The sequence below is a fragment of the Bombyx mori genome, chromosome 5 (assembly GCF_030269925.1).
Source record: "Bombyx mori chromosome 5, ASM3026992v2".
Lineage (NCBI taxonomy): Eukaryota > Metazoa > Arthropoda > Insecta > Lepidoptera > Bombycidae > Bombyx > Bombyx mori.
The window spans coordinates 9,467,477-9,493,557 of record NC_085111.1 but is presented as its reverse complement, the minus strand read 5'-3'; the positions used below and the strand labels follow the sequence as shown (position 1 = coordinate 9,493,557).

General features: G+C 34.6%; 1 protein-coding gene across 4 annotated transcripts in view; it reads left to right on the top strand.

Annotated features, from left to right (window-relative positions):
• LOC101740880 (potassium voltage-gated channel subfamily KQT member 5) overlaps positions 1–26,081 on the top strand; it is a 51,147-nt gene that overhangs the window by 5,485 nt on the left and 19,581 nt on the right. For all 4 annotated transcript variants that reach the window (XM_012693719.4, XM_021350521.3, XM_012693720.4 and 1 more), the window contains 8 exons: positions 7,050–7,223; positions 9,521–9,655; positions 10,204–10,286; positions 12,577–12,752; positions 20,744–20,872; positions 21,149–21,259; positions 22,333–22,520; positions 22,860–23,011. In XM_012693719.4, coding sequence (XP_012549173.1) covers positions 7,090–7,223; positions 9,521–9,655; positions 10,204–10,286; positions 12,577–12,752; positions 20,744–20,872; positions 21,149–21,259; positions 22,333–22,520; positions 22,860–23,011 — 1,108 coding nt within the window. In that variant the 5' untranslated portion in view covers positions 7,050–7,089. The remainder of the gene's footprint in view (positions 1–7,049; positions 7,224–9,520; positions 9,656–10,203; positions 10,287–12,576; positions 12,753–20,743; positions 20,873–21,148; positions 21,260–22,332; positions 22,521–22,859; positions 23,012–26,081) is intronic.

Sequence of the window (26,081 nt, the reverse complement as noted above, 5' to 3'; positions counted from 1 at the left end):
TCAAACCTCTTGCATTGCTGATATCCATGGGCGACGCTGATCACATACCAGCAAGTGAGCCCCAACGCCATTATCTAACGACATTTAAAATAGAACAGATGCGCATAACGTTACAACATTAAACATTTCTAAATTTTATCCATGAGATAACCACACTTCTTTCGGTAAGAACGCGCTCCGACAAAGTCAAAATTGTATTATTGAATATTTTGAAAACCTAATTAAAGTGATGTGCTAAATAATCTTGTGAATATCGTTCGTTCTAGGCGCGAATAAAACGTAAACTTGGATTGTAATTCCTGCTGTAGTGGAATGTACTCAAGCGCTATCTTTATTACATGCATAAAAAGCCTATAAAGCTCTTTGTTACGATTACCTAATTTAATCAGAACTACAAATATTTTAAATGAAACAGCTGTTGGAAGGCCATTTGTAATAATCAGATACAAATAGAACATCCTAGATGCAGTACGTGAAAAATACACTACAAAACCATAATACCCATATATTTATAATAACAATTAAATTAATAAGTACTTTTCATTATGAATATATCGTCGTATATACCCGTCAAGCGCCTAGGGCCATGGAACATTTCCGAGACAAAACTTTTAAATCTTGTTGACAAAATACGACATTTTAAGAACTAAAATATCATCGTTGTCTTAGTAAATATATAAAAATAAAATATAGAAATACCTAGTATAAAAAAGGAATTATAACCGTGAAGTAATTTTGTTGTTCTCAATTTTTAGGTGTCCTCAGTCATAACCTTGTATAATAGGTATGACATTCTAATAACGTTAAAACAAAACGCTATTATTTATGACCTTCACTTTAAATAAAGAAACTATTGCTATGCTATAGTAAATAAGCCGGTTTTTCTAAACTGCTGTGAAGAGGTAGAATAATAACTTTATTCAAAAAGTCAAGTAGGTAAATATTCTTTTGGTGTTTGTTCATTTTGGCGTAAAATATGGTGAACGAATATGTACATTGTACATAATATTCCTATTCTTTTGTTTGCCTCAATAACTTTATTTACTCTATATCGAGGATTAGGGATATTGTGAGAGATGAGTAAACCTAATCTTTATTGTGTGCTCGTAAATCGATCATCGGTCAAGCGTCTTCCTGTTTTGTTTGATTTTTGGAAAATTTTCATTCGATTTATTGTTTCTAGGTAGATTGAAACATAAACAAAATGGACTTCGTTAAGACAAAATCATTGAAATATTGCACACGCGGAATCCAGGAAGAACCCATATCTTCAAACAAACTGCCCTTTTGTAGACGAGCATACTGACCACCTGGTAGTGAATGGTCAACATCGCTCATGAACACAACCAAGCCTCTTGCATTCAATAAAGTAAAATGATGAATATTAAGGAATAGTAGACCTATTGGCTAAGTTAAGTAAGTGGTGGCATAGGTTACAATACATTGTCTTTATATTCTATTTGTCTTCTTTAGTAAATGCATAGTGGTACAGTCTCAGGAAGTAATATTTCGACCTTCGGTCGAAGAAAAATAGGATAGGATAGGTCACCGATATACAAAATATAGAGCCGCTAAAAATACCGACGATTATAAATATACCGACATTATGAGGGTTTGTTCTGGAAATATTCCTACAGATGGTTCTGTTTTTAAATGGGTTAAACATCGCCCCAACTTGTCTCTATTGCTGTGTATCTAAAGGTGTACATGAAATGGTGGAGTGGGTTCGAAGCGAGGCTCCTAGACTGAATACATGCGAGCTTGTGTTTCAGAACTCTCTAGATTGCAGCATTGTCGTGGCAAAGTCTCTTTCCAACATTTAAATTCTGTATGAACTTTATGTGTTATAAATATATGCATTTTTTTTTTTTTATTAATTATAAATCATTAGGAAATAGTTTGATATTAAATTTAAAATTTCAATTGAGACAAAAAGACCAACCACATACGTACTCTTTAAAAAAACATAATAAGCACTCATTAAATTCTAAAACTTCTTTACTATCTATACAGCGTATTGTGAGCTTCCACTGGTAGGTCCCATCAACTTGCCTATTTCTGACACGAAATAGTCGTTGGGCAACCATTGTAGATTACAATTTAGACTTCAAGTCTTAATGTGGGTGTCGGCTTTTTTTGCCTACAAAATTACTCTAATCTGGTTTCACCTAGAATGTGAGGGTGAGATTACGGAGCTCAGATTACGAGATATTGCTTGCATCTGGGCAGTGCTTCATTGAATCTACTACCGGATCGGAATCATGACAAACTCAGAATATCCAGCGAGAAACTCAATGAGTTGTGTCAATTTCAAGTCAATTTGTAAGTCGAAATCTCATATTCAACGAGTTACCGAGTTATGAGACATCGAATATAAACGCGGCTCGGTCGCGGACTATCTTCATGTGGGGACGGAATGTCATCCTTTTATCTAGAGTGACCGCCTTGGTACTTGACCTTTACAGCTCAGGGTAAGGACTGGCCAGAGAGAGTGATCGCAGGAGTGGTGTTACTGTGCCTAACTGGTGGGAATGCTTGAGGTGGTGTCGGGCGGCGAACCCTGTTGTAGAACACGGCTGTGCTTTTTGTAGAGGTGGTGTCGATGCACCTCTTTCGGAACCATTGTTCTAAGGTGGTGGCCGCGGCCTAGAGTTTGCGATGGATTAACGACATATTCCTACTGGAGTAGTAAGTAAACAGTTGTGTCATCGGCGACGAGAGCTAGCTGGGTCAGCGACGACCGGTGTATATCACTGATATACAAATGTCTGAATTCACGTTGAGATATTTATCCGGTAATCTGTTTTATGCTCTTATATCTACGTTAAACAAAAATTTAATTAGATATTATTTAACAAACATATAAACTTAGATATCGGATAAATCATTTTTAAAAACCTGTTCACAATAATTGTCAATGCTTAATACGTACTTAACAAACGTTCACGCTTGACTTCCATGGTGAAGGAATAACACGTGTAATAAAAATTAAACCCGCAAAATTATAATTTGCGTAATTATTAGTGGTAGGACGTCTCGTGAGTCCTCACGGGTAGGCACTACCACCCTGCCGTGAAGCAGCAATGCGTTTCGGTTTGAAGTGGTTTATAGGGGGGGGCAGCCGTTGTACTGCAAAAACTGAGACCACAGAGCTCATATCTCAAGGTAGGCGGCGGCATTTACATTGAAGATATGAATGATATCAATACTCCAGTAACTACTTAACACCAGGTGGGCCGTAGGCTCGTCTACCCACCCAAGCTATAAAAATAAATAAAAAATGTTTGTGAGGTTTTCAGACAAATTTTCTTAAGGAAATTCTAACTGCAAAATAATTAAATTTTACTACTTGTGAAATTATAAATATTTGAATACAACACAAATTGAGACTATAACAATATTACTGGGTAAAACTGCTTTTACTGAGTACAACGTCGATATGTCTAGACTGCGCCAGACAACAGACAATCCCTTTGATCCCATTGTCATAGGCTAGAAGCCAACAACCTGACAAACTATGAGTACACGCCGGACAATTACGTTATCTAATGTTGATACGTATCTTACATTAAATCGCAATTAATATCTATCTGTGGAACACAATGTAATTTCCCACTACATATATCTCCTTATAGAAAGGTATCTCACTAAATGCTGTAAATTTTTTTTAGGAAAGTTCTGATTGCTTCTTACTTTCGGACCGATGTTAACGGTAGAAAAACTTGTTTGTGTTCAACTTAGTCAAGATTTGTATAGTACTTCAATGTTCGAATTGAGTGCTGTTTGCCTTGTTTTGATTCATTTTATTAATGTTTCTTATAAAACTCGCTGGGTTTATAATAGAGGTTAAAGTATGAAATTGCTGTTTTATTGTAATAGGTACTTCGAATTGACATAGAAACTTCATGGTTTGAGATTTTTCAGTGAAACTTTTTTCAAATGGTACCTATTTGGTTCTTCTTTTAAAAAATGTGCAACATTTGATTATCGACTTTCAATTGTTTTTTTAATTCAGCTTAGACAAGAAAGATGGATACTTTGAAAATTCGAGTGATTTTTGAATACGAGTTCCGACGCGGAACTAACGGTACAGATACAGCTCTCAATATCAATGTTGCGTTTGGAAAGGGGACTGCTAGTGAATGCACCGTGCGATTTAGGTTTAAACGCTTTTGTGATGAAAATTTTGATTTGAAGGACGAACCACGTAAAAGACCGTGTCCACACATGTGAATAACAATATATTGAAATGGTGGAAGTCGATCTGAGCCAAACTACCCAGGAATTAGCGGCATGGTTTAGCGTTACCTTATATAATAATATTGACTCATTTGCGTCAAATCAATAAAATAAAAAAAAAATAAAAAAAAATGGGTGCCTCATGATTTAACTGCAGAAAGAAACGCGTGTTGAAACTTGTGTTCTCTTGTTGAATCTATACAGAAATGAAGGAATATTGGATCGAATTGTGACATGTGAAAAAAAGTGGATTCTGCACGATAACTGTAAGCGAAAAATGCAATGACTAATCCCAGATCAAAGACCGCAACAATGTCCTAAAGCAAAGCTTATAAATACAAAGGTAATGGTAACTGTTTGGTGGTTTCAGCATGGTGTTATTTACTATAACTTTCTCCGATCTGGTCAAGCAATAACGGCAGATGTCTACTGTGCCGAACTCCGAACAATGATAGCAAAACTTGCAGGAAACAGCCCCGACTCATGATTCGATCTTCACCATTATTGCTCAATGATAACGCGAAATCTCATACAGCACGAGAAACTGTTTTAACTCTACACGAACTGCAATTAGAAACATTCGTCACCCTCCGTCTTTGGCAGATCTTTCTCCAACGGATTACCATTTTTTTCGTGATTTCGACAATTTTCTGCGTGATAAAACGTTTTCTTCCTAGGATGCAGTACAACACAGAGTTTGTAGAATCTAGATCACAAGAGTTCTATCGCAAAGGTATAAATAGCCTTCCTATTAGATGGCAGCAATGTATAGATAAGAATGGTAGATATTTTGATTAAATAAATATGTTAAATGAAAAATAAACGAATTAAAATTTTCAGTACAAATCGGCAATTTTATACTTTAACCCCTAATATTTGTACCTATAAAAATAATGATAAAAAAGGAATGATTTAAAGAGATGAGTCTCTGGTATTGTTTTTTAAGTATAGGAATCATGATAAAATCAAATGGCCGAAATCAATTTCACATTTTTTAAGCGCTGGTAATAATATAGTTAAAAAAACGTAATGATTTGAAGAAAAAAAAAAAACGCAGTGAATTATTGAAAATAAGGAGAAAAATTAGTGGTTTGTAACAAAAAAAACCATATGCAGTAAACACGACAGTAGAACTAAATAATTTAAGTATTGTGAACTGTTCTACATAATGTGCATATAAAGGCAATACGCAGTTGCCATATAGGACAGCTGTAGAATGTAAAACCACGATGTATGCACGCATTAATTCACTGAAACTCATTTACTGGCAAGACTAATTTTCACGCCAAAGGTAATTAAGTACGAAGTATACATGATATTAAATTCATCGCGGGAGAATAATAAAGGGTGAAACTTTGACAGCGTCTTTGATGTTGCCTTGTATCTTACTTGTTACGTTCAAAGAATTTACAAAACCAATTTTCGGAATTGAACAGAAATGAAACATTGTTTACAGTGCTGACTTTGACACGCGAATTGTATTAGTTTTGATCGAAATCACTTAAGTATAATAATGAAAATAAATAACTTATGTTCAGTGAATCAAGTTTCTTATGTTCGATAAACTGTAATTTATGGTGCTCTGTTTTTGTCCTTTTAATACTTGCACATAACAATTAGTCTCAGAATACAGAAAAAAACAGTTTTTTTCTGTATTCTGAGCAATTAGTATGGTTTCCGTAGAACTGAGAAGCGTTTTGCAAGTTTTACTGAAATAATAGCTTCGAAAAATTTGCATATTATCCATTTCTGATGTAGTAAATGTAGGATTTGAATAGATGAAGGTTAATTGACAGTCTCTAGGCCCCAATAGAATTCCGTACGTTTACTTTGACAAAGGTTGACTTGTTATTTGTTTTTGACCACGTAAATGAAATTTATAAATCTATACTACTTAAAAAATCTTTATAATGGATTTAAAACATAAAGAACTCTAAATTTTTCTACCAAAAAGTCATAAAAATTGCTGTGGCTTTGAATTTAAATCTTCTAGGTTGAATAGGCATAGGGTTGAATAGGCATATAGTGTTAATAAGAATGCTAATTTTAAGTTATTTTTGTGATTATAAATGTCATGTCCTCAATCAAAAAGTACTTAGTTTGTGCTTAAAAGTGAATGTGAATAAATTAGTTGAATAGAATGTAGAATAAATATTGATAAATGTGTAGTTGATATGTACATGTGCTTGACCTTGAATATAATATGTAGTTACTGTTATTTTATGTTCTTAATATGTTTTGGAAACTGCTTTTAATTAGTCTGCCAGAATGCGGATTGTCATCAAAATGTACATAGTTGTTGTAAATTGTTGTGTGTCTAGTAAGTACAATTAAAAATATTCCAATGTACCTACTTTTGCAGAAAGCTCTGACGATATTTTGTGACTCGGTCTTAAATGTGCGAAATATAATTCTTGATATGAAAGTGTCAATCACGTAGCACTACATAATATGTATATAGTGAAATCTACGTTAGAGCAGGCTTACGTCTACACAAGTAAAGTTCTTAGAAGCCGCCTTCCCCACAAGCGGGGAGGCAAGTTTATCGGCGTGATTTCATCGTCTTTCCGTCGTATTGATAAACTGAGCTGTCGATTCTACGCTATAATGTAGCTATCTTTGTCGATCACCACTATTGGCGTGGTGGAGAACGCACAACTACCTCTTTGGAAGCTATGGTTAAATAATAGTAGTTTTTATTGAACCTACGTTTTAATGAATAATATTGATTATAGCATTAAAAGAGGACCTTATAAGAAAGTTTATGTGGTAATTGTAAAAGTTCAGCTGAGTTGTGTCGTTGGTTGCAGTGAGAGTAAGAGTGGCGGCAACCGGCTGGCGACGCCTCGGATGTCGCTACTTGGCAAACCGCTCAGTTACCGCGCAACGCGACGGGACGCGCGATACCGCCGACTACAGTCCAAGTTTTACAATTTTCTAGAAAGGCCTAGAGGTTATAAGGCAGTCTTGTATCATATGATTGTGTAAGTAATTATTTATTTTTATGAGTCAATCCTTTATGAGCTTTAAATTTTAAAACAATAGTAAAAGACTGTTGACTTATTATATGTATTTAAGTATATCAGTACGTAAGTATGTACTTAGTCTGGCCATAAATACTGTTACAATTAAAAATAAACAAAATATTACATTTGAATTTGGAATCTGTCATTTTTATATGATTGCTCATTGAGTTTTCTCATTTTGGCGCCAATACATTGTACAATATTTTGCGATATTAAAATGGAGTGGGGTGATAAAGAGAACCGAATCGCTGTGATTGCATTACACAAAGTAGGTATGGAGCCAAATGCAATTTTTAAAACTCTTCATACGCTTGGTATTTGTAAAATGTTTGTGTACCGGGCTATTAATAGGTGCAATGAGACCTCCTCTGTTTGTGACAGAAAAAGATTTGGCCGTCCACGTAGTGTTCGTACGAAAAAGGTGGTCAAAGCAGTAAGGGAAAGAATTTGAAGAAATCCTGTCCGAGAGCAAAAGATTTTGTCTCGGGAGATGAAGATAGCACCTAGAACCATGTCGCGTATTTTAAAAGATGACTTAGGACTTGCAGCCTATAAGAGACGTACTGGTCATTTCTTAACTGATAATTTAAAAGAGAATAGGGTGGTAAAATCGAAACAACTACTGAAGCGGTACACAAAGGGAGGTCATAGAAAAATTTTGTTTACGGATGAGAAATTTTTTACAATTGAGCAACATTTTAACAAACAAAATGACCGTATTTATGCTCAAAGCTCTAAGGAAGCTTCCCAATTAGTCGACAGAGTGCAACGTGGGCACTATCCGACTTCAGTGATGGTTTGGTGGGGTATTAGCTATGAAGGAGTGACTGAGCCATACTTTTGTGAAGAAGGTATCAAAACATCGGCACAAGTTTATCAAGATACCATTCTTGAGAAGGTAGTGAAGCCCCTTAGCAACACCATGTTCAATAATCAAGAACGGTCCTTCCAGCAAGATTCGGCGCCAGGTCATAAAGCTCGGTCTACGCAGTCTTGGTTGGAAACGAACGTTTTGGACTTCATCATACCTGAAAACTGGCCGTCGTCTAGTCCCGATCTTAATCCGCTGGATTATGATTTATGGTCAGTTTTAGAGAGTACGGCTTGCTCTAAACGCCATGATAATTTGGAGTCCCTAAAACAATCCGTACGATTGGCAGTGAAAAATTTTCCCATGGAAAGAGTGCGTGCTTTTATTGATAACTGGCCTCAACGTTTAAAAGACTGTATTGCAGCCAATGGAGACCACTTCGAATAAGCTTTTTATACTTTAAATTGTTTTATATTTATGTATTAAACTAACACACTGTAAAAGTAATAAATGTTATTTGCAATATATATATTTTTTCTTTTGTAACAGTATTTATGGCCAGACTAAGTATATTGGTATATAAATCAAATAGTTATTTCATATTATATGTAAACGGTGTATATCTATTTAATGTATATATATATTCTCTATATTATTTTAATATATTGTCAATAGTACACCGCAACGTACCTGCTACATTTTTATATTTTCCAGAATTTCTCTAAATTGAACGGTTCTCCGGAAAATATCGCTTTTAGCGACAAGCCCGCCTATTATACAAATCTATCTGCTTTTTGACTGTCTTTTAATGTAAATTGCGTTTTAGTGTGCAATAAAGTGTATTATCTATCTCTCTTTCTCTCTCTCTAAAAGACAAGATTTAAAATTTGTCTTAATCAATTTTTACGAAATATGACCAGTTCATATTACGCATTGTGTGACTGCGGGTGTGGTTACAACTATTCTGCCTATTTCTGCGGAGAAGGAGTTATACATTTCGGTTTGAAGGGAAAAGGCGTTGTATAATTAGACTTAGACTTCATGTCTCATAGCGGGTTATAGGATTCATTCTGTGATATCTGTAAGGTCCTGGGTAGCTACAAAATAAAATAAGTTTAACTGGTTTACCTTACTATGTTCATTAAAGATAAAATTATGTTATTTGCACTTTACTGTACTTGAGTTTGACCTTCTTTTTCATAGCAATTCTGAAAATATATATTCTCAAAAACAATAAAAATGATTGATTAAATAATTTCGAATAAACACAATTATTTCGGAGGCTTCTTGTTAACAACGTAATCTATTTATGACGAATAGAGCGTCCATTATGTACGTACATTTGTATAATCCAATTTGAAATTAACTGGGTGTTCACGAAGGAAATTCTATTAGCTACGAAATTCAGACGTGTATGTTTATACATGCTGTTATATTTGTTCAGGTTTTTGATGGTGTTCATGTGTTTGTCGCTGTCTGTGTTCTCCACAATCGAAGAGTACGAAGAGAAAGCGGGGATCGTTCTCTTCTACATGGAGACAGTGGTGGTTGTATGGTTCGCTATTGAATTCATTTTAAGGTAAAGAAATAGACATTTAACCGAAAATTATTATTTGCATTGTTTTTAATGATTCTAAAGCTGGTGAATAAACATTATTTCAAAAGCACCGCATAATATTTCTAGAACCTTGAATTATAAAAGTTATTTTGTGCCGTGCCGTGTCTTTGAATATATAAATGTTTGAACCGTAATCATAAAATTTGTAATAAAAACTGTAATAAAAGTTATGTCGTGCAAAAATCTAAGAACTTTAAGTATTATAAATACATTTACAGAGTTTCGATATACCATTGTTGTTATTATAATTTACAGCAGTCATTAACTTTTTACCTAAATATCAGTTCATAATAAACCAAAGGTTCTGTCGTTCATTAAATAATTTTTAATATCGTAATGGCTGAAATTGTTATACATCTTTATCGAAATTATGTAGTGTGTTTAAGTTCTGTACCGTGGTTTTTTTCATAATCTTTACACAAGTTTCATTTACATAAAACTCATAACGAAACAACACAATAACAGAATATTATGATTGAATTTTTCGTAACCTGTTTCATTTTGTACAGGCTATGGTCGTCAGGATGCAGGTCACGATATCAAGGATCGATAGGCCGCCTCAAATTTTTGCGGCGGCCTTTTTGCATTATAGGTAAGCAATATCTATATTAAATATTTTTTAGTGTAATCAATTACACGTAAACTCAGTCTCGGAGTAGGTATTGTTGTAAATAAAACTTTGAAAAAAAAAAGACGATAAAAACCTTATTAATTTCTGTAAAGACGTCATTGTGTTACTTTTATGGTAAGCATGTTACAGAAAAAGTCACGTTCGGTGTATGAGCCGCGGCGAAGTAACCCTATTTCTGGTGCGAGCAATCTGCTGCGACGGTTGTGACCTTCGCATTTCGGCCTGCCCTCCCCAAGCGCTAGTTTCGTTTCGTGGCTGTACTCTCTAGGGACACGGTCCGCTCGAGACCTTACTACCTAACAAACATTGCAACACGATATTTCCACCAAGGACAATCAAATAAAACCGAAACAAAATTATTCAACCGACTTTCGTTCGTGAAAAATTGAACAAATGCTGGAACTCTATTCGTGTTTTATGCATTCTACGTACGTATGGTTTCGTAGAAATAAACTCACTCAAACGTTGTATGAAATTTAAAACTGCATTACTGATGAGAATCCAATTAGTGAATGGCCAACCGTTTCTGATGATTCATTGAAAGCTTAAAGCCAATCTTAATATTATAAAAGGCAAAGGCACTTTACTTAAAATATTGAAGAGATTGTGAAGGTGGGGAAGGTGGATAAGATCATCGGAAAGCTTTTTGATTAGAATGTTTTTAAAATAGAACTGGCAAGTTATCTGAATAATAAATTGTTACAGGAAGGATTAAAGTTTAATTTTTAACAGAAGCGATCTTAAGCAATTTTTTAACTCTCAAATCTATTTTGTCGATTTATTGTTTTTGCGGAGATGGGCAGTGGAGCTTCCGTTCCATCAAAGGATTACTTGAGTCCATATTGGCATAGTGGTCTGAGTGCTGCCGCATTAAGACATTATGTCGAAATCTCAGATACATTGAAATTTCTGTGATCCTGTGCTCACGATGGAGGACTAGGGAGTTGTAAAGAAACAAAAGAATCGGAATGTAAAATTGTAATGTAGATCAATATATGTAATAAAGCATTAGAATCCATTAGAAGAGTATTTTATAATATAGAACAGTGATTTTTAGAATTCTTGTCTGTCTGTCGGTTTGTTTGTTCACGCATCTCCGGAGTTCCTTAATAGATTTTAGGTAGTTCTCACAGGTTAATTTGGAGCAAGTATAGACTTTGTTTCATTAAAATAGAATGTTACGAAAGCGATCGTCACTGAAATGTTTTAGAATTTCCTTTATTACTGTTACGTGTTAGAAGATAGCAATTAGTATTATTATAACTCTGTCCGTCTAGTATCATTTGACGCTAATACAAATAATCCTATTTTTTTGATGGAATTTGGAATGGAAATAGTATGAACTTGTCGAAAGAATATTATTGACTATCTTTTATTCCATTTCTGAGCTCAGGTTTACGCCCATACGATATATATATTTTATACTGGTGGTAGGACCTCTTGTGAGTCTGCGCGGGTGGGTACCACCACCCTGCTTATTTCTGCCGTGAAGCAGTAATGTGTTTCGGTTTGAAGGGTGGGGCAGCCGTTGTAACTATACTCGAGACCTTAGAACTTATATCTCAAGGTGGGTGGCGCATTTACGTTGTGAATGTCTATGGGCTCCAGTAACCACTTAACACCAGGTGGGCTGTGAGCTCGTCCACTCACCTAAGCAATAAAATAAAAAAATAAAAATTGTATTATTATAACTCTGTCCGTCTAGTATCGTTTGACATTAATACAAATAAGCCAAATTTTTTTGATGGAATTTGGGAATGGAAATATGTAGTATGAACTAGCGGAAAGAATATTATTGACTATTTTTTAATCCATTTCTCAGCTCAGGTTTACGACCATGCGATATATAGTGTAGTTCATGCAAGCAATGATATAGGTAGCAAGCAGGATCTTTCATAGTTAGCAATAGATGAAACATATATAATTTTTTGTATCAAATTCAAATGGCTACTTAACAATCAATAACATACCAACTTGCACACAAACTTCTACAAGGAACTCACAAACGGCGTCTCTACCGGCATGCAATACTCGAACTGAATCAAAGATTTTGATACCAATTATTGATTTATTATTATATTTGTGGAAACTTTCACATTAGGCTAGTGCCTCTGAGCGCCGGTCTTTTGCAGTGGCTTATCTGCTTATCGCTATTCTATGCGTTGATTGGAGATTCGTAATAGAGAAAAGTTCATACAGTGATCAATATTTTGTGATATAATATATTATGAATAACCTCGTTTGTTATCAGACGTTACTACGATACTGGCGTCGTTGGTGGTTCTGGGTATGGGTTCGTCGAAGCAGGTTTTCGCGGCGTCAGCGTTGCGCGGCCTGCGATTCTTCCAGATACTTCGAATGGTTCGCATGGATCGTCGAGGTGGTACATGGAAACTACTAGGATCAGTCGTTTACGCGCATAGACAGGTACGTGTAAATATTATATGTATAATTATTATATTTTAAATCTAGATATGATAAGATAAAATGCGTAAATCAAAATTTACAGTGCGGGTATACAGACAGCGTGGCATTCAGATTTACAAATTCTAATGAAGTCAAGTGTTTTGATTCTACTAAACTAACTAAGTAATATGTATAAATTTTTATATGTAGTTTACGTTCGAATATGTATTATAGCATCGGTGGCCAATTATGTAAGACACCCTGTGTATTCATATGGAATAAAGCTGCTATGCTTAGATTCCAATTTTCTGGCAGCCACCAATTGTTTAAGGAAACATGTGTTCACAAATGAGTTCCACCTCAAGGAATAATATGGTGGAAGTGAAAGAATATCTTAAAATTCATAAAATTCCCATATTTACGGTTAAGATAAGACTTATTGTATTTAAGTTATTCGCAACCATCGGTATCGTAACCACCATTCTGCCTATATCTGGTACAAAGCAGTAATGCGTATCGGTTCGAAATGTCAAAGAAGTAATCTAACTGACGAGTACTTCTTCAATTGTGGTTTAAAAAGAGTCATCAGCGTGGAATTGCTGATTTCCACAAGCGAAGCTGACCACCGCTGAGCAAGGTGACGGTTCAAAAACAAATAGGCCGTCACCCCTTCTCCCTTTTACACCGTAAAAAGAACTTAATCCAAATGAAAAATAGAAGAAAATTAAAGTAGAAATTAATCAAATTCAAGAAATAGCTTAAACTCCAGATAGACTATCGTTAGTGTGAACGAAAAATACTGAGGATATGACGGTGTGAATTAATCACTGTAATAAATCTTTTCGTTCACCGATTTTTCAAAGAGCTGTGTATTTAGATTATTTATTAATAGTATTACATTAATCATTGATTTTCATTGTTTTCTAGTTTCAACTGAAATAACATGTTTTGATCGTACATATTTGTAATATAAACTACAGTAATGTCTTTAAATCAGTGCTTTAAATGGTCTTGTGTCTTTTAACGATCAATCTAAGCATTGATGATCTTTGAAATTGATGTATAATAAATAGCACAAGTCAACAAGTGCCTTTATTAATAAACTAGCGACCCGCCCTCGCTTCGCTTCGGAAACATTAAAACACACATGAAACCAAAAAAATAAAATAAAAAAAAATTAAAAAAAAGTAGCCTATGGTCATCAGGGACAATGTCGGCTTCTAATGGAAAAAGAATTTTTCAAATCGGTCCAGTAGTTTCGGAGCCTATTCGAAACAAACAAACAAACAAATCTTTTCTCTTTATAATATTAGTATAGATATTGTTATTAATAACATCATTATGTTTAGTAGAATGCCTCTAAATTTTCTTATCTAAAGACGTGTGAACTCAATTTCATACCCGCAAGTAGTGGCTCACCAGATTTATGTACATACATAAGTATGGTAGCTACAACTCGGTTGTTAAATATGTATAACCGGCTGCCTTCGTCGTTAGCTATACATCGATGTTGTGGCGAGATAAAATACCTACATGCCGATCAAGTCCAATGATAAGCTTCGAAATAAAAGCAGTTTCAATGAAGTCAGCTTCGTAAACACTAAAAAAATTATAATATAAACATTAACTTTAACATTTTGACTTTTTTATTGCTTAGATGGGCCGAGAGAGTGTCTTTATATATATGTTGTATATAAAATATAATATATACTAGGCTGTTCGAAATAACTGGGTCTGTTAACGTAAACAGATTCCCCAACGTTGAAAAAAAAGGTTTGATGTGAGTTCTTTCACCTGTCTAATTGATAAATATATAACTTGCTTATGTTTATATATAATGTTCTTGAACATCGTTATCCCGGTTATTATAATACGCAACATAGTAAATTTCCGAGACAAAAGAGAGGTTTTTTGCGTGGCTACCTCTGAAATATTCGTTTATTGTCTCTTTTTAATTTATGCTTATAATGAAGTTGAATAATTAATAATGCTGTTAAGCCGGCTCGAGCTTTTGTCAGTGTCCGAATCATTATGACACCTAGGTATATACGAGTGGTAGGACCTCTTGTGAGTCCGCACGGGTAGGTACCACCGCCCTGCCTATTTCTGCCGTGAAGCAGTAATGCGTTTCGGTTTGAAGGTTGGGGCAGCCGTTGTAACTATACTTGAGACCTTAGAACTTATATCTCAAGGTGGGTGGCGCATTTACGTTGTGAATGTCTATGGGCTCCAGTAACCACTTAACACCAGGTGGGCTGTGAGCTCGTCCACCCATCTAAGCAATAAAAAAAAAGAGTATGTATTTAGTAGCATCGTTGTTTTTGACAATTCTAAATCATTATTATATGTGTATTAAAAACATAGATAAACATGAAACGCTATTCGTTTAAACAGCCCACTTGAATAGTCTGCACGTTAACGCAGTCTCCCGTTTTTAATTACTATTCCACGTCTGAATTTTAAATCGAAACGAAATTACGGCTACTTGTGCATGTCTACATGTACGCGGCCGATGGATGTATAATTTAGTGTCATGTGAAGGGTTCAGATACAACCTTAACTGCACATTTGTACACAAAATAAGTTTATACTAATTATAAGCTTTAGCTGTAGTAGTAAGTAGTGCAATTATTTCGACATTAAAGTTTTATTTACTTTTAATTCTCAACTGAATGACATTTATGTTCTTATTACGATAACTATGATGCGAAAACTATCTCGTTAGATACATGACAGTAATAATGTTTTATAAAAACACAGAATAAATAATATTTTGAAAAAGGTACATCTACGAAGGTTGCGGCAAGTTGGGATGCCCCAAAGAGTCTATGTACCCTTTTTTGAGGAAGTGAAATATTTGACAAGTCATTTGCATAGTCAGCTACAAATCAACGCAAGCTAATTTAAGCTGTCTGGCTTACCCACAAATAATATGTGTTTGTTAATACACATTATTATTTATATCGAGTCAGGTATTTTTAATGGCGTGATGACTGTTTGTTTTGACTTCCCATTTAATTAATATTCTTATTGGGAAACGTATTTATTATAATTCCTTAATTGTTGCTTAAACGTGATGTTCTTATTTTTTCATTAATTACTTGTTATGCGATTCATGAATTTATGAAGTTAATTTAGTATTGGTGCTCAGCAATTAACAGTAGTAAATAATTAGAATTCCAAATATAAATGTCATGCATACTATGTTCGTATTATTTAGAGTTCTAGAGATTCCAAAATACAGTCTCTCGGACGGTTCTCTACTATTTAATCAATCATCAAATAATCTAGATAAGTAATTTTGTATGTCACAGTTTGTCGCTTTAGAACTTTTTTAAGGATTATAGCCACAATGTAGTCTGTCACAGTTATTTATTTGCAAACCGCTCATACAAAAACAGGGCCGCGGAGTCCCCATCTTCGGGGCTGGCCTCTTACAACTTTGCAAAGGCTTATAGCCGATTATCTATGGCCTACTATCGGTCTACTGACCCAGTCTCTAACAAATGTGTACTTCTATCCTATAACGTGAAGAGTAATGCACACATTCTGGTTAATGTTTTCATTTCAAACTCGATGGTGGACATTGTTAAAATTACTTTATCGAAAATAAGGCATTTTTAGGTTTTTTTCTTGAAATCCGCATGATAGACTATTTGAACTATAATAATTACTGTTTACTATTTATTAGTGGTTGTAGGTAATGATACCAGTTCTTAAGAAATCACCTTTCTATCCGTTTTTGATCATCTTACCGTGTGTACCTTCTTCCACTTTACCTTAATAAGGTCAAAATTTCGTGTAATGTAATAAATTCCCTAAATAATAATAAAAAACACTTTTTTCTAAGTGCTATGCCAAGTCCATCTTTTATCATATCAAGTATATATTTTATGGTAATAGCGAATTGGGTGAGTATGTTGATACCTTCTGATCTTATACCTTTAAACGAGCAATTCTTGTATATTAATATATATGTATATAATTTGAATCTCGGAAACGGCTCCAACGATTTTCATAACATTTAGTATACAGGGGATTTCGGGGGCGATAAATCGATCTAGCTACGATTTATTTTCAGAAAATTTTGTTTTATTCGTGTTTTCAATAATCAACTCTTCCCGACATCTATTGGCGAATAAGAATACTATTTTTCTTAACTGAGAGCAACTAAGCGCTTTAAAGACACAACAAGATGGCGTTATCAAAAAAAAATTGAGCAAAGCTCGGTCCTCATCTAGTTGTGTATAAAGTATAGTGACTATCGAAAAATAAACAATTAAAGATGTACGTCTTAGATAGGATTGATCTCGTTCATTGAAAATACAATATTTTATAGCAAAATTATTATCAAAAAACAATAGACCGTTAGAAACGTTTACTCTTTGTTTACGCCTACGTTTCTTGTTTGATGCAATAATTTAAAACAGATGCTGCTTGTTGAGCGGTGAATATCCGACGTATTATTTGGATATAAATGATTAATTAATCTTGTGCGTGATAATTAGTGCGTTGAAAGTATAGGTTCTAGCGATATCGTGCCGTCTATTATAAAAGTTGTGGTTTGTTTGGTTCGGTTTTAATATGATAGTGTTCAGTTTTTCTGAAGCATATCGGAACTGTGTACACGGAAGCACGTGGTCGCCAGTAAAAGCATGGGAGATGGTAGTATTTAAATTGCACGTTGGTCTACCAGAGCATTCGCAGGATTAGATTGTACTATGTTGAACAATTAACAAATCTATTTTATGTTTTTGCACTGGATTGGTGTTTGATGACATAATCATAAAAGCAATTTTATTGATTCTTCAGTTGTGCCCCTTATGTCTGAGGGTCGTGACATCCTCCATCCATGAGTTTTGTCCTCACGATGCTATGTTCTCTTGTTCTATATATGGCATTAGGGCGGCGGAATCGAGGTTGGTACAGACCTGGTCAGACTAACGCATTCGGCTGCGCCCCCGCGATCTTTTTTCTTACATTTTGCCAGTAGCCACCACTTTTTCAAAATTGTCCCCGTCTTTCCTGGCCTTTTTGAATATAGTTCGATTATGGCACCTGAGAAAAAAACGAAATTACATAGAAAATCAGTTAAGCACGGGCTTAGACGTATCTACTCGTAACGTGGTTAAGCTCCGGAACACAGATATTCGACACCGAACAGACATAATATCTTGTCTATGAAGGCTTTACTGTCTCTGTTTATAGCTTCGAATGCACATATACATGGCAATTTAATTTAACGGGATCCTGAAGAAATGCATTTGAACAATAGAGAAACTGATTTATAGTATACTGACTGTAGTAGGTAAATTGATGCTATATTCATACTATTAATATAGAATTATATTAATTGTAAATATTAAAATACTTGTTTTACAAGTGTATTCGCATCGAGTAATATTAATATGGCTTTGTTCATGTCTTCTGTCAGGTATCATTTTTTTTTAAATAAACCCAGCCGTATTACTTGTTTTTTTTCCGTACCTATTCGTTGGTAGCCTTAAGGGCAATTCTACTACGCGCCGATCGGTAGATGAGTTCACGGGCTCAACCTCAGAGAATTACTAACATAGGCTCTAGCAAGAGCAGTGCTTCGCTGAATATACCACCAGATTGGAATCGCGACTCACTGAGAAGTGAGAATGAGCATTGTCATCCGGTGAGAATCTCAGTGGGTTAGTAACAGGAACCACTTTCGCTATGAAGTAATAACAGCGCGTAATAAAAACTAACAAAATTTATTACGTAACTATGGTCCTACGGTATTACTCCGAGCCGTTTATGCTACGAAACAATTTGGGCTTTCTCCTTTGAAGAGTAAATACAATCAAGATTGAGCAAGTTGGGCGGCGGCATTCCCATCGTGGTGTCCTTGTGTTTCGGTATCCACTTAACATCTGCTCATCTACAGAAGAAAAAATAAATATAAACTTAAAAAAATAATTATTTCAATGCACAGATTCAGATCAAAGTTGTTTTACTTTTATTGGATAAAAAGGAATAAAGTCATTTTTTACTATATAATTATTACAAATAATATTTTACTGTTCAAATTATTACTATTATAGCAGACAGCATTATTATATTAGAATTAGCAGAATCTAAACATATTATACAGGTATAACAAAAATGCTGACTAAACATAATTTATAAGCATATTAGGCCGCAATTTCCTCATTTCTTCCGCCAAAGATATATTAAAGTATTAAGTGTGTATAGGAAGATAACAGAACTCAATATCCACTCACAGTCGGCTGAGGTTAAAGTTGCATGACAATCCAAAGCAAATAAAACGAAGTACGCTGCCGGGTTTCGTGATACTCGAACAATATTGGGTTCGGAAACATTTTGTTCGAAAATAATGTTTTCTACTTCGAGCTATCTAACGATTAGACATCATGCTATTTATCGAATAGAGTGCTCGTTCAAACTTTTCTTTTATACATTTATCAATTAACGTTAACTATAATTCATCAAGTTGTACAGGGCCGACATGGAAAATCAGTAAAAACCGAGTCTATTGTTTGTTTTCTTTTCTCCGCTGACAACAATAGAATGAGCGACACGTTCATAAATCACAAATTTAAACTAGTAACAGTTAAACGAACGTGTTTATTGATTGAGCACTGTGTGGGTGGTTTCTTATTACGTTACGATCACTTTATTTATATACGTCAAATAAACATTGAGCTCAGAGAAAGAAGTAGTTTTTTTTTCAATGAAAATGTCTGAAATGTCGAACAAAAAGAGGCCTTGGTCACAAAATGTCCGTGAAAATGTTTCAGTAACGGCCCTTTCGCTTGTCGAACTGGCTTATAATACTGCCCCACGCGAGATTGAGATAAGTACTTATGAAAACTCAGTTTGTATTTTCCTCGACTGAGCGAGCTTGCTAAAGTAGAAAGCTTATCCTCATAATATCTATGGTTCGTATACATTGGGTTCGAAGTTATCGTAAGCTTTCTACGGAGTACATAACCGAATTACTTTGAAACGTATTCGTAAATTACGTTTAATTATTGTTATTACGTACGTTTTAGACTAATATTTCAAATATGACATAAAATGCCATGATCAAAACTACTCTCAGGGTTAAGTCATGCGGCTATTTCATTCATTTGACAATTACAGACGTTTAGAATACTTTACAGTTTTTTTGTGTGTTCAAGCCGTACCTACAGGTACATACGTATGATGTGAAAATATGCATAATTGAAATAATAGATTTGAAACTAGAACTCAAATGTAGCGTTAGTCGTGTTTCCAACTCGCGAAATTATAAGAAAATACAATCGAAACTATAATAATAATCAGACAGATAGGAGTGTACATTCTACCTATAAAAGAAAAAACAACAGGCAGACCAAAATAATGTAATAGTGTAATGTACATTTATTTATAAACCGTTCGTATATGTAACGTGAATTAGATGAAATTTCAGAAAGGTTTCATTCTTAACTATAATTGAAGCCCGGAGTTTGCCGTTTGCCGAATCGAAGCTAGCGCAGCTCCGCAGATGGCGTCACCAAGAAAAAAAAACGTCTAAGATATTTTATTATTATTTAACGGCATTAGAAGTAGGGGCATAATAATACACCAGAACTAAAGAAATTAGTATTAGTAGGTCCCTTTGATTCGACGATAAATAGTCAGTTTTTAAATTGTGTTTCATACAGCACCAGTGCTGAACTTATCTTTGGTCAGTGCCTAGTAGCCCTGTAGACGTGTTCACTTCTATTTATGATTACTTTATACAATTTGATAAATGTAGTAAATTTTCTAGTCAACGATATTGTATATGATCAAGGTCTTAGTTTTTTGCTGATTCTTCTCTGCGGTGAAACTATATTCTGAATCAGTGATAACGTTATGACGACCCGAAACTGCTTGTAAAAGCTTAGGCTTTGAATTAGTTCAATAATATATATTTTTTAACATCTATTGTAAGGCAACAATAATGATCCTTGTAGTAAGTAACCTAAGAACTAAACTATTACGTATTGTTTCAGGAATTAATAACGACTTTATACATAGGTTTCCTTGGATTGATATTTGCATCGTTTCTAGTCTATCTTGCTGAAAAAGATGTAGCCGATACCAAATTTAAAAACTTTGCTGAGGCTTTGTGGTGGGGAGTGGTGAGTTTTTATGAGATATTATATTTAAAAGTTGAGCGTTTTAACATTTGATGTATGAGATTTAACTAATATCATGATGTGAAGTGGTAATAGCCGTAGAATTATTGTGTTGTGTTGTGTAGAAGATTAGGATGAGTTGATTAAGTGTACAAGTATATTACAAATGTAACATTTAAATAAATAAATAAATCATTTCTATAGATATAGAAATTAAACAAAGAGCATCTATGAAAATCTTAATGTACAAGTGATTTGATTGGTATTTAAAACCCATAGATCACGCTGTGCACGGTGGGATATGGCGACATGGTGCCGCAGACCTGGCAGGGTAAATTCATTGCGTCTTTTTGTGCTCTGCTTGGGATATCATTCTTTGCCCTTCCTGCGGTAAGTATGGTGATAAAGAAACTATGTTTTCAAACTAAAACTCTTTAAATCGTCCACTGAATTTCTAGTCGTTTACTCTATACATACTTATTGTTAAAATGTATTTTCAAGCGTTTTTGAATTCATACGTAGTTGACAGACTTATATATAAATGTAATTATTTATGATAGACGCCTCTATTGTTACTTTTACTTGATGTCTCTCTGTAATAGCGGATACAGGTACGAAATAAATTCAATCAAAATACTTCGTCGCGAAGGCACAATCAATTTCAGAGCAGGGAAAAGTTCATCGTAATACTTAATACTATGAAGAATGTCTTTCTTTGAACAGCTAAAATGTTAGCATTTCGTACTGTGTAAGGTAAAACGTATACTTAATAAAAATGAAAAGAGAAAGCTTCAATATGCCTCGGTACCGTCTTTTACTAACAACTTCAGAGTAAGTGCCAATTCAAATTTATTGCAGCAGTTAAAAGGACCGTTTTTATAATTACGTCGAACGATTTTAATAAAGTGGGCTTTCAGTGTAAAACTCTTTCCTTTTAGAAGTGAGTATAAATGTATAATATGCAACCACGATCATATAATTCTTATATTTAGATATTATACTATTCTAAACTGGAATAGAATTGAGTTTAGGTGTATTGTTCCTTTCATTGTATGTTGGTTAGTTCGAGCATCACACAAAGTAATTTTAATATTTAAATAAGAAACTCATATGATCAAATAAAAAAATTGGGTGCATCGTAATTATACATATTTCATTAGGCTGTCATAACTCAAATATATGACAGAAAAACCACATTTGTTACAACAAATTCACCTTACTCTAAGTTGAGCCCCCCATCTTAAGATCAACTAGAAAAAGGTTTTGCGGTAGGCAGCGGCTTGGCTCTGCCCATGGCATTGCTGAAGTCCATGGGCGACGGTAACCACTCACCATCAGGTGAGCCGTATGCTCGTCTGCCTACAAGGGCAATAAAAAAAGAATGTATCTATCATTTTAAAACAAATTTAGCGCAGCCTTTTATGTAAAATTCGTGAATCAGATATTTATTCCATATCGCGCAGGGTATTTTAGGTTCGGGTTTCGCTTTGAAAGTTCAGCAACAGCAACGTCAAAAGCACATGATAAGGAGAAGACAGCCAGCGGCAACACTCATACAGGCTTTGTGGAGATGCTACGCGGCTGATGAGCATTCCATGAGCGTTGCTACTTGGAAAATACACCAGATCCCGTTGCCTAGTCCTCAAACAAGGTGAGTAGTAAATATGTCTATGGACTTTTGCGAGTGAAATTATAAAAATTATTTGTAGACATTACGTCCTTGATCTCGAGATTGACATAAATTTATAAATGAAATATTATAACAGCGGTTGATAACAAAATAGCCGAACGGTTGTATTATTTAGGTCATGGAATTTTGGATAGTAAAAAATACTTGATTGATAAAAGAAATATACAACGTAGCTTCAGTGGTGAATCGATTGTAAAGTGTCATATTTCCATACTTTTTTCCTTCATGTTTCATATTATTGTTTTATGACGTTTTAAGGCACGAAGGACAGACGTAACAACTATGTGGTTTATTTGTCAGTCGAGTGATGAGCGCGTCATTCAAGAACAATGCATCCTTTGTGTCGCGGTTGCCGACGATCCGACGGCACAAGACCACGTCCCTGCACTCCCCCGCGCCGCACTCCAAGCCGGCGCACAGATACGACGTTAACGCTAGCGCTGAAAATCTCGGTGAGCATTCAACAATATTCTACACAACTAACTTAACTTACACAATGCTTTCAACAGATTATTTGTGTCACAGAAACACGTTAGATAAACAACCTGAATGTATGTTGGTTGTCGGATTAACACTGAGATTTTACGAATAATAGTGTCACCAGCGAAGTATAGAGAAAGAATGTCATTTATTGAACACAGAACACAAACAAGTAACAGCGAAACAATATGTAGAACCTTAATCGGCAATAAGAGCACTCAATCAGAAAACATGTGTTTCATCCAAAAATCCATATATGTAAAACTAAACAAACTTAGAAGAAGAGCTGCAATCAATACACTGATTTCTGATTATTATTGCAAGAAGAAACCGGCGCAGGAAATTGAAAACGTAGCCGCAACCTGATGCCATTCACACACGATATTCTACAAGAAATCACAGAAGCCAACATTTCCCACGCGACATGACAATGAAACAGCATTTATATTCACAACACGTTGACGAGTTGCAGCGCTGAACACTGTTTAAAGGAGTGATGGAATCGAGAGTGATGACATTTATTGCCCTGTTCCTTAGATATTCATACACCGGGAGGGGACCGAGCGTGTTGTCTACTTCATTGTTGGAAAAGCTGCTTTAAAGGTTCTATTCTACATCTTTTAGACGGCACTATGGCATGACATATTACAGTCAATAAACTTCTGCTGCGTTCCTTATTGATTCTTATTAGTAAAATCTTTACAGAAATGTGAATACACGAAAAGCGAATGTGTGCGTAGCATTCAGCCCGGACATATTATCTGATTTCCGGCAAATAGCTGCGTTTCTTAGTTCGAGACACGATGCTGACATCTTACCTACTTTCTACTTCTTTCCATATATTTTTTCACTTTTTAAAATACAATTGCACCCGCGTAGTTAAAGACGCTTCGAAAATATTTACGATACCTACTTGTAATGCAATGAGGAGCTTCATGACCTACTTTTAACGAAGTGGCTTCTAAGTGACAATCGCTTACGCGTTTTAAGATTTTTTAGGAATTATAAAAAAACACAATATTTGATTAAGGCGCGAAGAATATTGCGTTCATTTAGATTCATAAAGTGAGGTTCACAAACTGAATTTCAGGATTTCCAAGCGTATAGCGTAGGTATCTCATTTTATTGGAATGGCTTAGTTCAAGGCTTATGTTTTACCATCGGTAAAATTACAAAATGACATTGATTATGTACACTGCTTTGCATTTTATATTATGCATGCCAGATAGTTAATAGGACTCGTGTAATATATGGAATTAAATACGTAGCTAAATACATATTTCCATATGTACGTAATGTTTTCGAAGGTTAGGTACTGACTTAGTCGTACAACAAGTTCAAAATACTTGGTTTGTTGTTTATCGTTTTATCTCGTATTATTTATGAAACTGGTCGACGTCCGCCTGTCGTCACATCAACCGTTTCCAATATCTATGAATCTCAAACATGAACGCGAGATTTTTTATTTCAACCAAATTTTAGGAAGATTTTTATCTAATGTTATATTTTAACAGAAACACTATTCAATTAAATTGATTTGAAATGTTATAATGAAAAAGTATAAAAGAAACTGCACACGATTATTCACTTATTATTTCATAATTTAGGAACAATATCAGTTGCCGTATGGAAAATGATAAACGTAGCCCTGCTACGAACGTAGCAAGGTTACGCGTTTTTAAGATAAGGATGCCGGTTAAATTATGATCCCAATTACTAACGTAATAGATAATAACTATTACGTAACAGATATTGTAATAATATTACTAGAATATTATAATATAATTAATTATTAACTGCAGTGAAACATATAAAATAAGACGTATTATAAAAAAAAGAAAAAAAACTATGCGGTGCTAAATAGTCAATCAAGTCACAGTTAATGCAACATAAAATATGATGATATTACAAAGAAGTTTTTATGTCGGTAGCAACTTTCGTGTCAAAATCACGGTCTCCATTACGTTCATGTGCTTTTATACCATGAAATTATGATCTACTTCATACTAGGATATTTTGAGACTAATTACCCGTAACGAATATTTATCGTATGTTTCGCGGAAGCGATAGCACTGGTGCAATTTGTTATCAGGGCTATATTTGAATTATGTTATCAGAGCGAAAATGTACTGATATCTCTTGTTAATTTAATATTCGGAACGAGCTCTACTTCAAATGAACAAAATTTATAATAATGTGTATGAAGGAATAAGTTTTATGTTAAGTGATTTCAATGGTTTCGTACAAAAAACGTTTGACTATAGCTAAACAGAGACGGAAAATGGATCGATAGTTTGCCTGGGACATTAAATAGCAATCGTTGCATTGACCTCTTTATTTAGGTGTTTATTCGTGTAGTCGTTATCAATACTTTGTGAATTATAATGAAATTGAAAATGACACATGTACACTATAAAAAAAAGAACCAAAAACATTATTGTAACAATAAAAAAAGATCGTAATCGGAAAGTAGACCCCTGATTGATATTGACACTCAAGACTTAGCGGTAGGCAGCGGCTTGGCTCTGCCCCTGGCATTGCTGACGTCCATGAGCGACGGTAACCACTTACCATAAGGTGGGCCGTAAGCTCGTCTGCCTGCTCGGGCAATAAAAAAAAAACTTGCCTATATCGGATAGTAGATTCATGTGTAATGCGTAAATACTTATGACTTTGGTCAACTTTGCATCCTGTTAAATCACAGCGTAAGCTGCATAAAACTTGAAAATAACTATATTTATAAGAAACAATTATTCCAAGCGTAAAGTACAAAAAAAAACAAAACACAACAACAAACATTATACATTTAAAATGAAGCTCGGAAACAAATACGGCTTTCTTTTAAATTTATTTTAATTGCGTTTATCGGTGAAGGAGCTAATTACTCTACTTGTGAAAAGTGGCTAACAAAGACATCACAACGTGAATGCCACCATTAGGACATGAGTTTGAAGTCGCAACTAGATCGCATCGTTTCATTTCGTAAATACTTAGGGTAGTACGAGTAGTTGCAGGCTAACAATACGCCATACCACCAGTAAA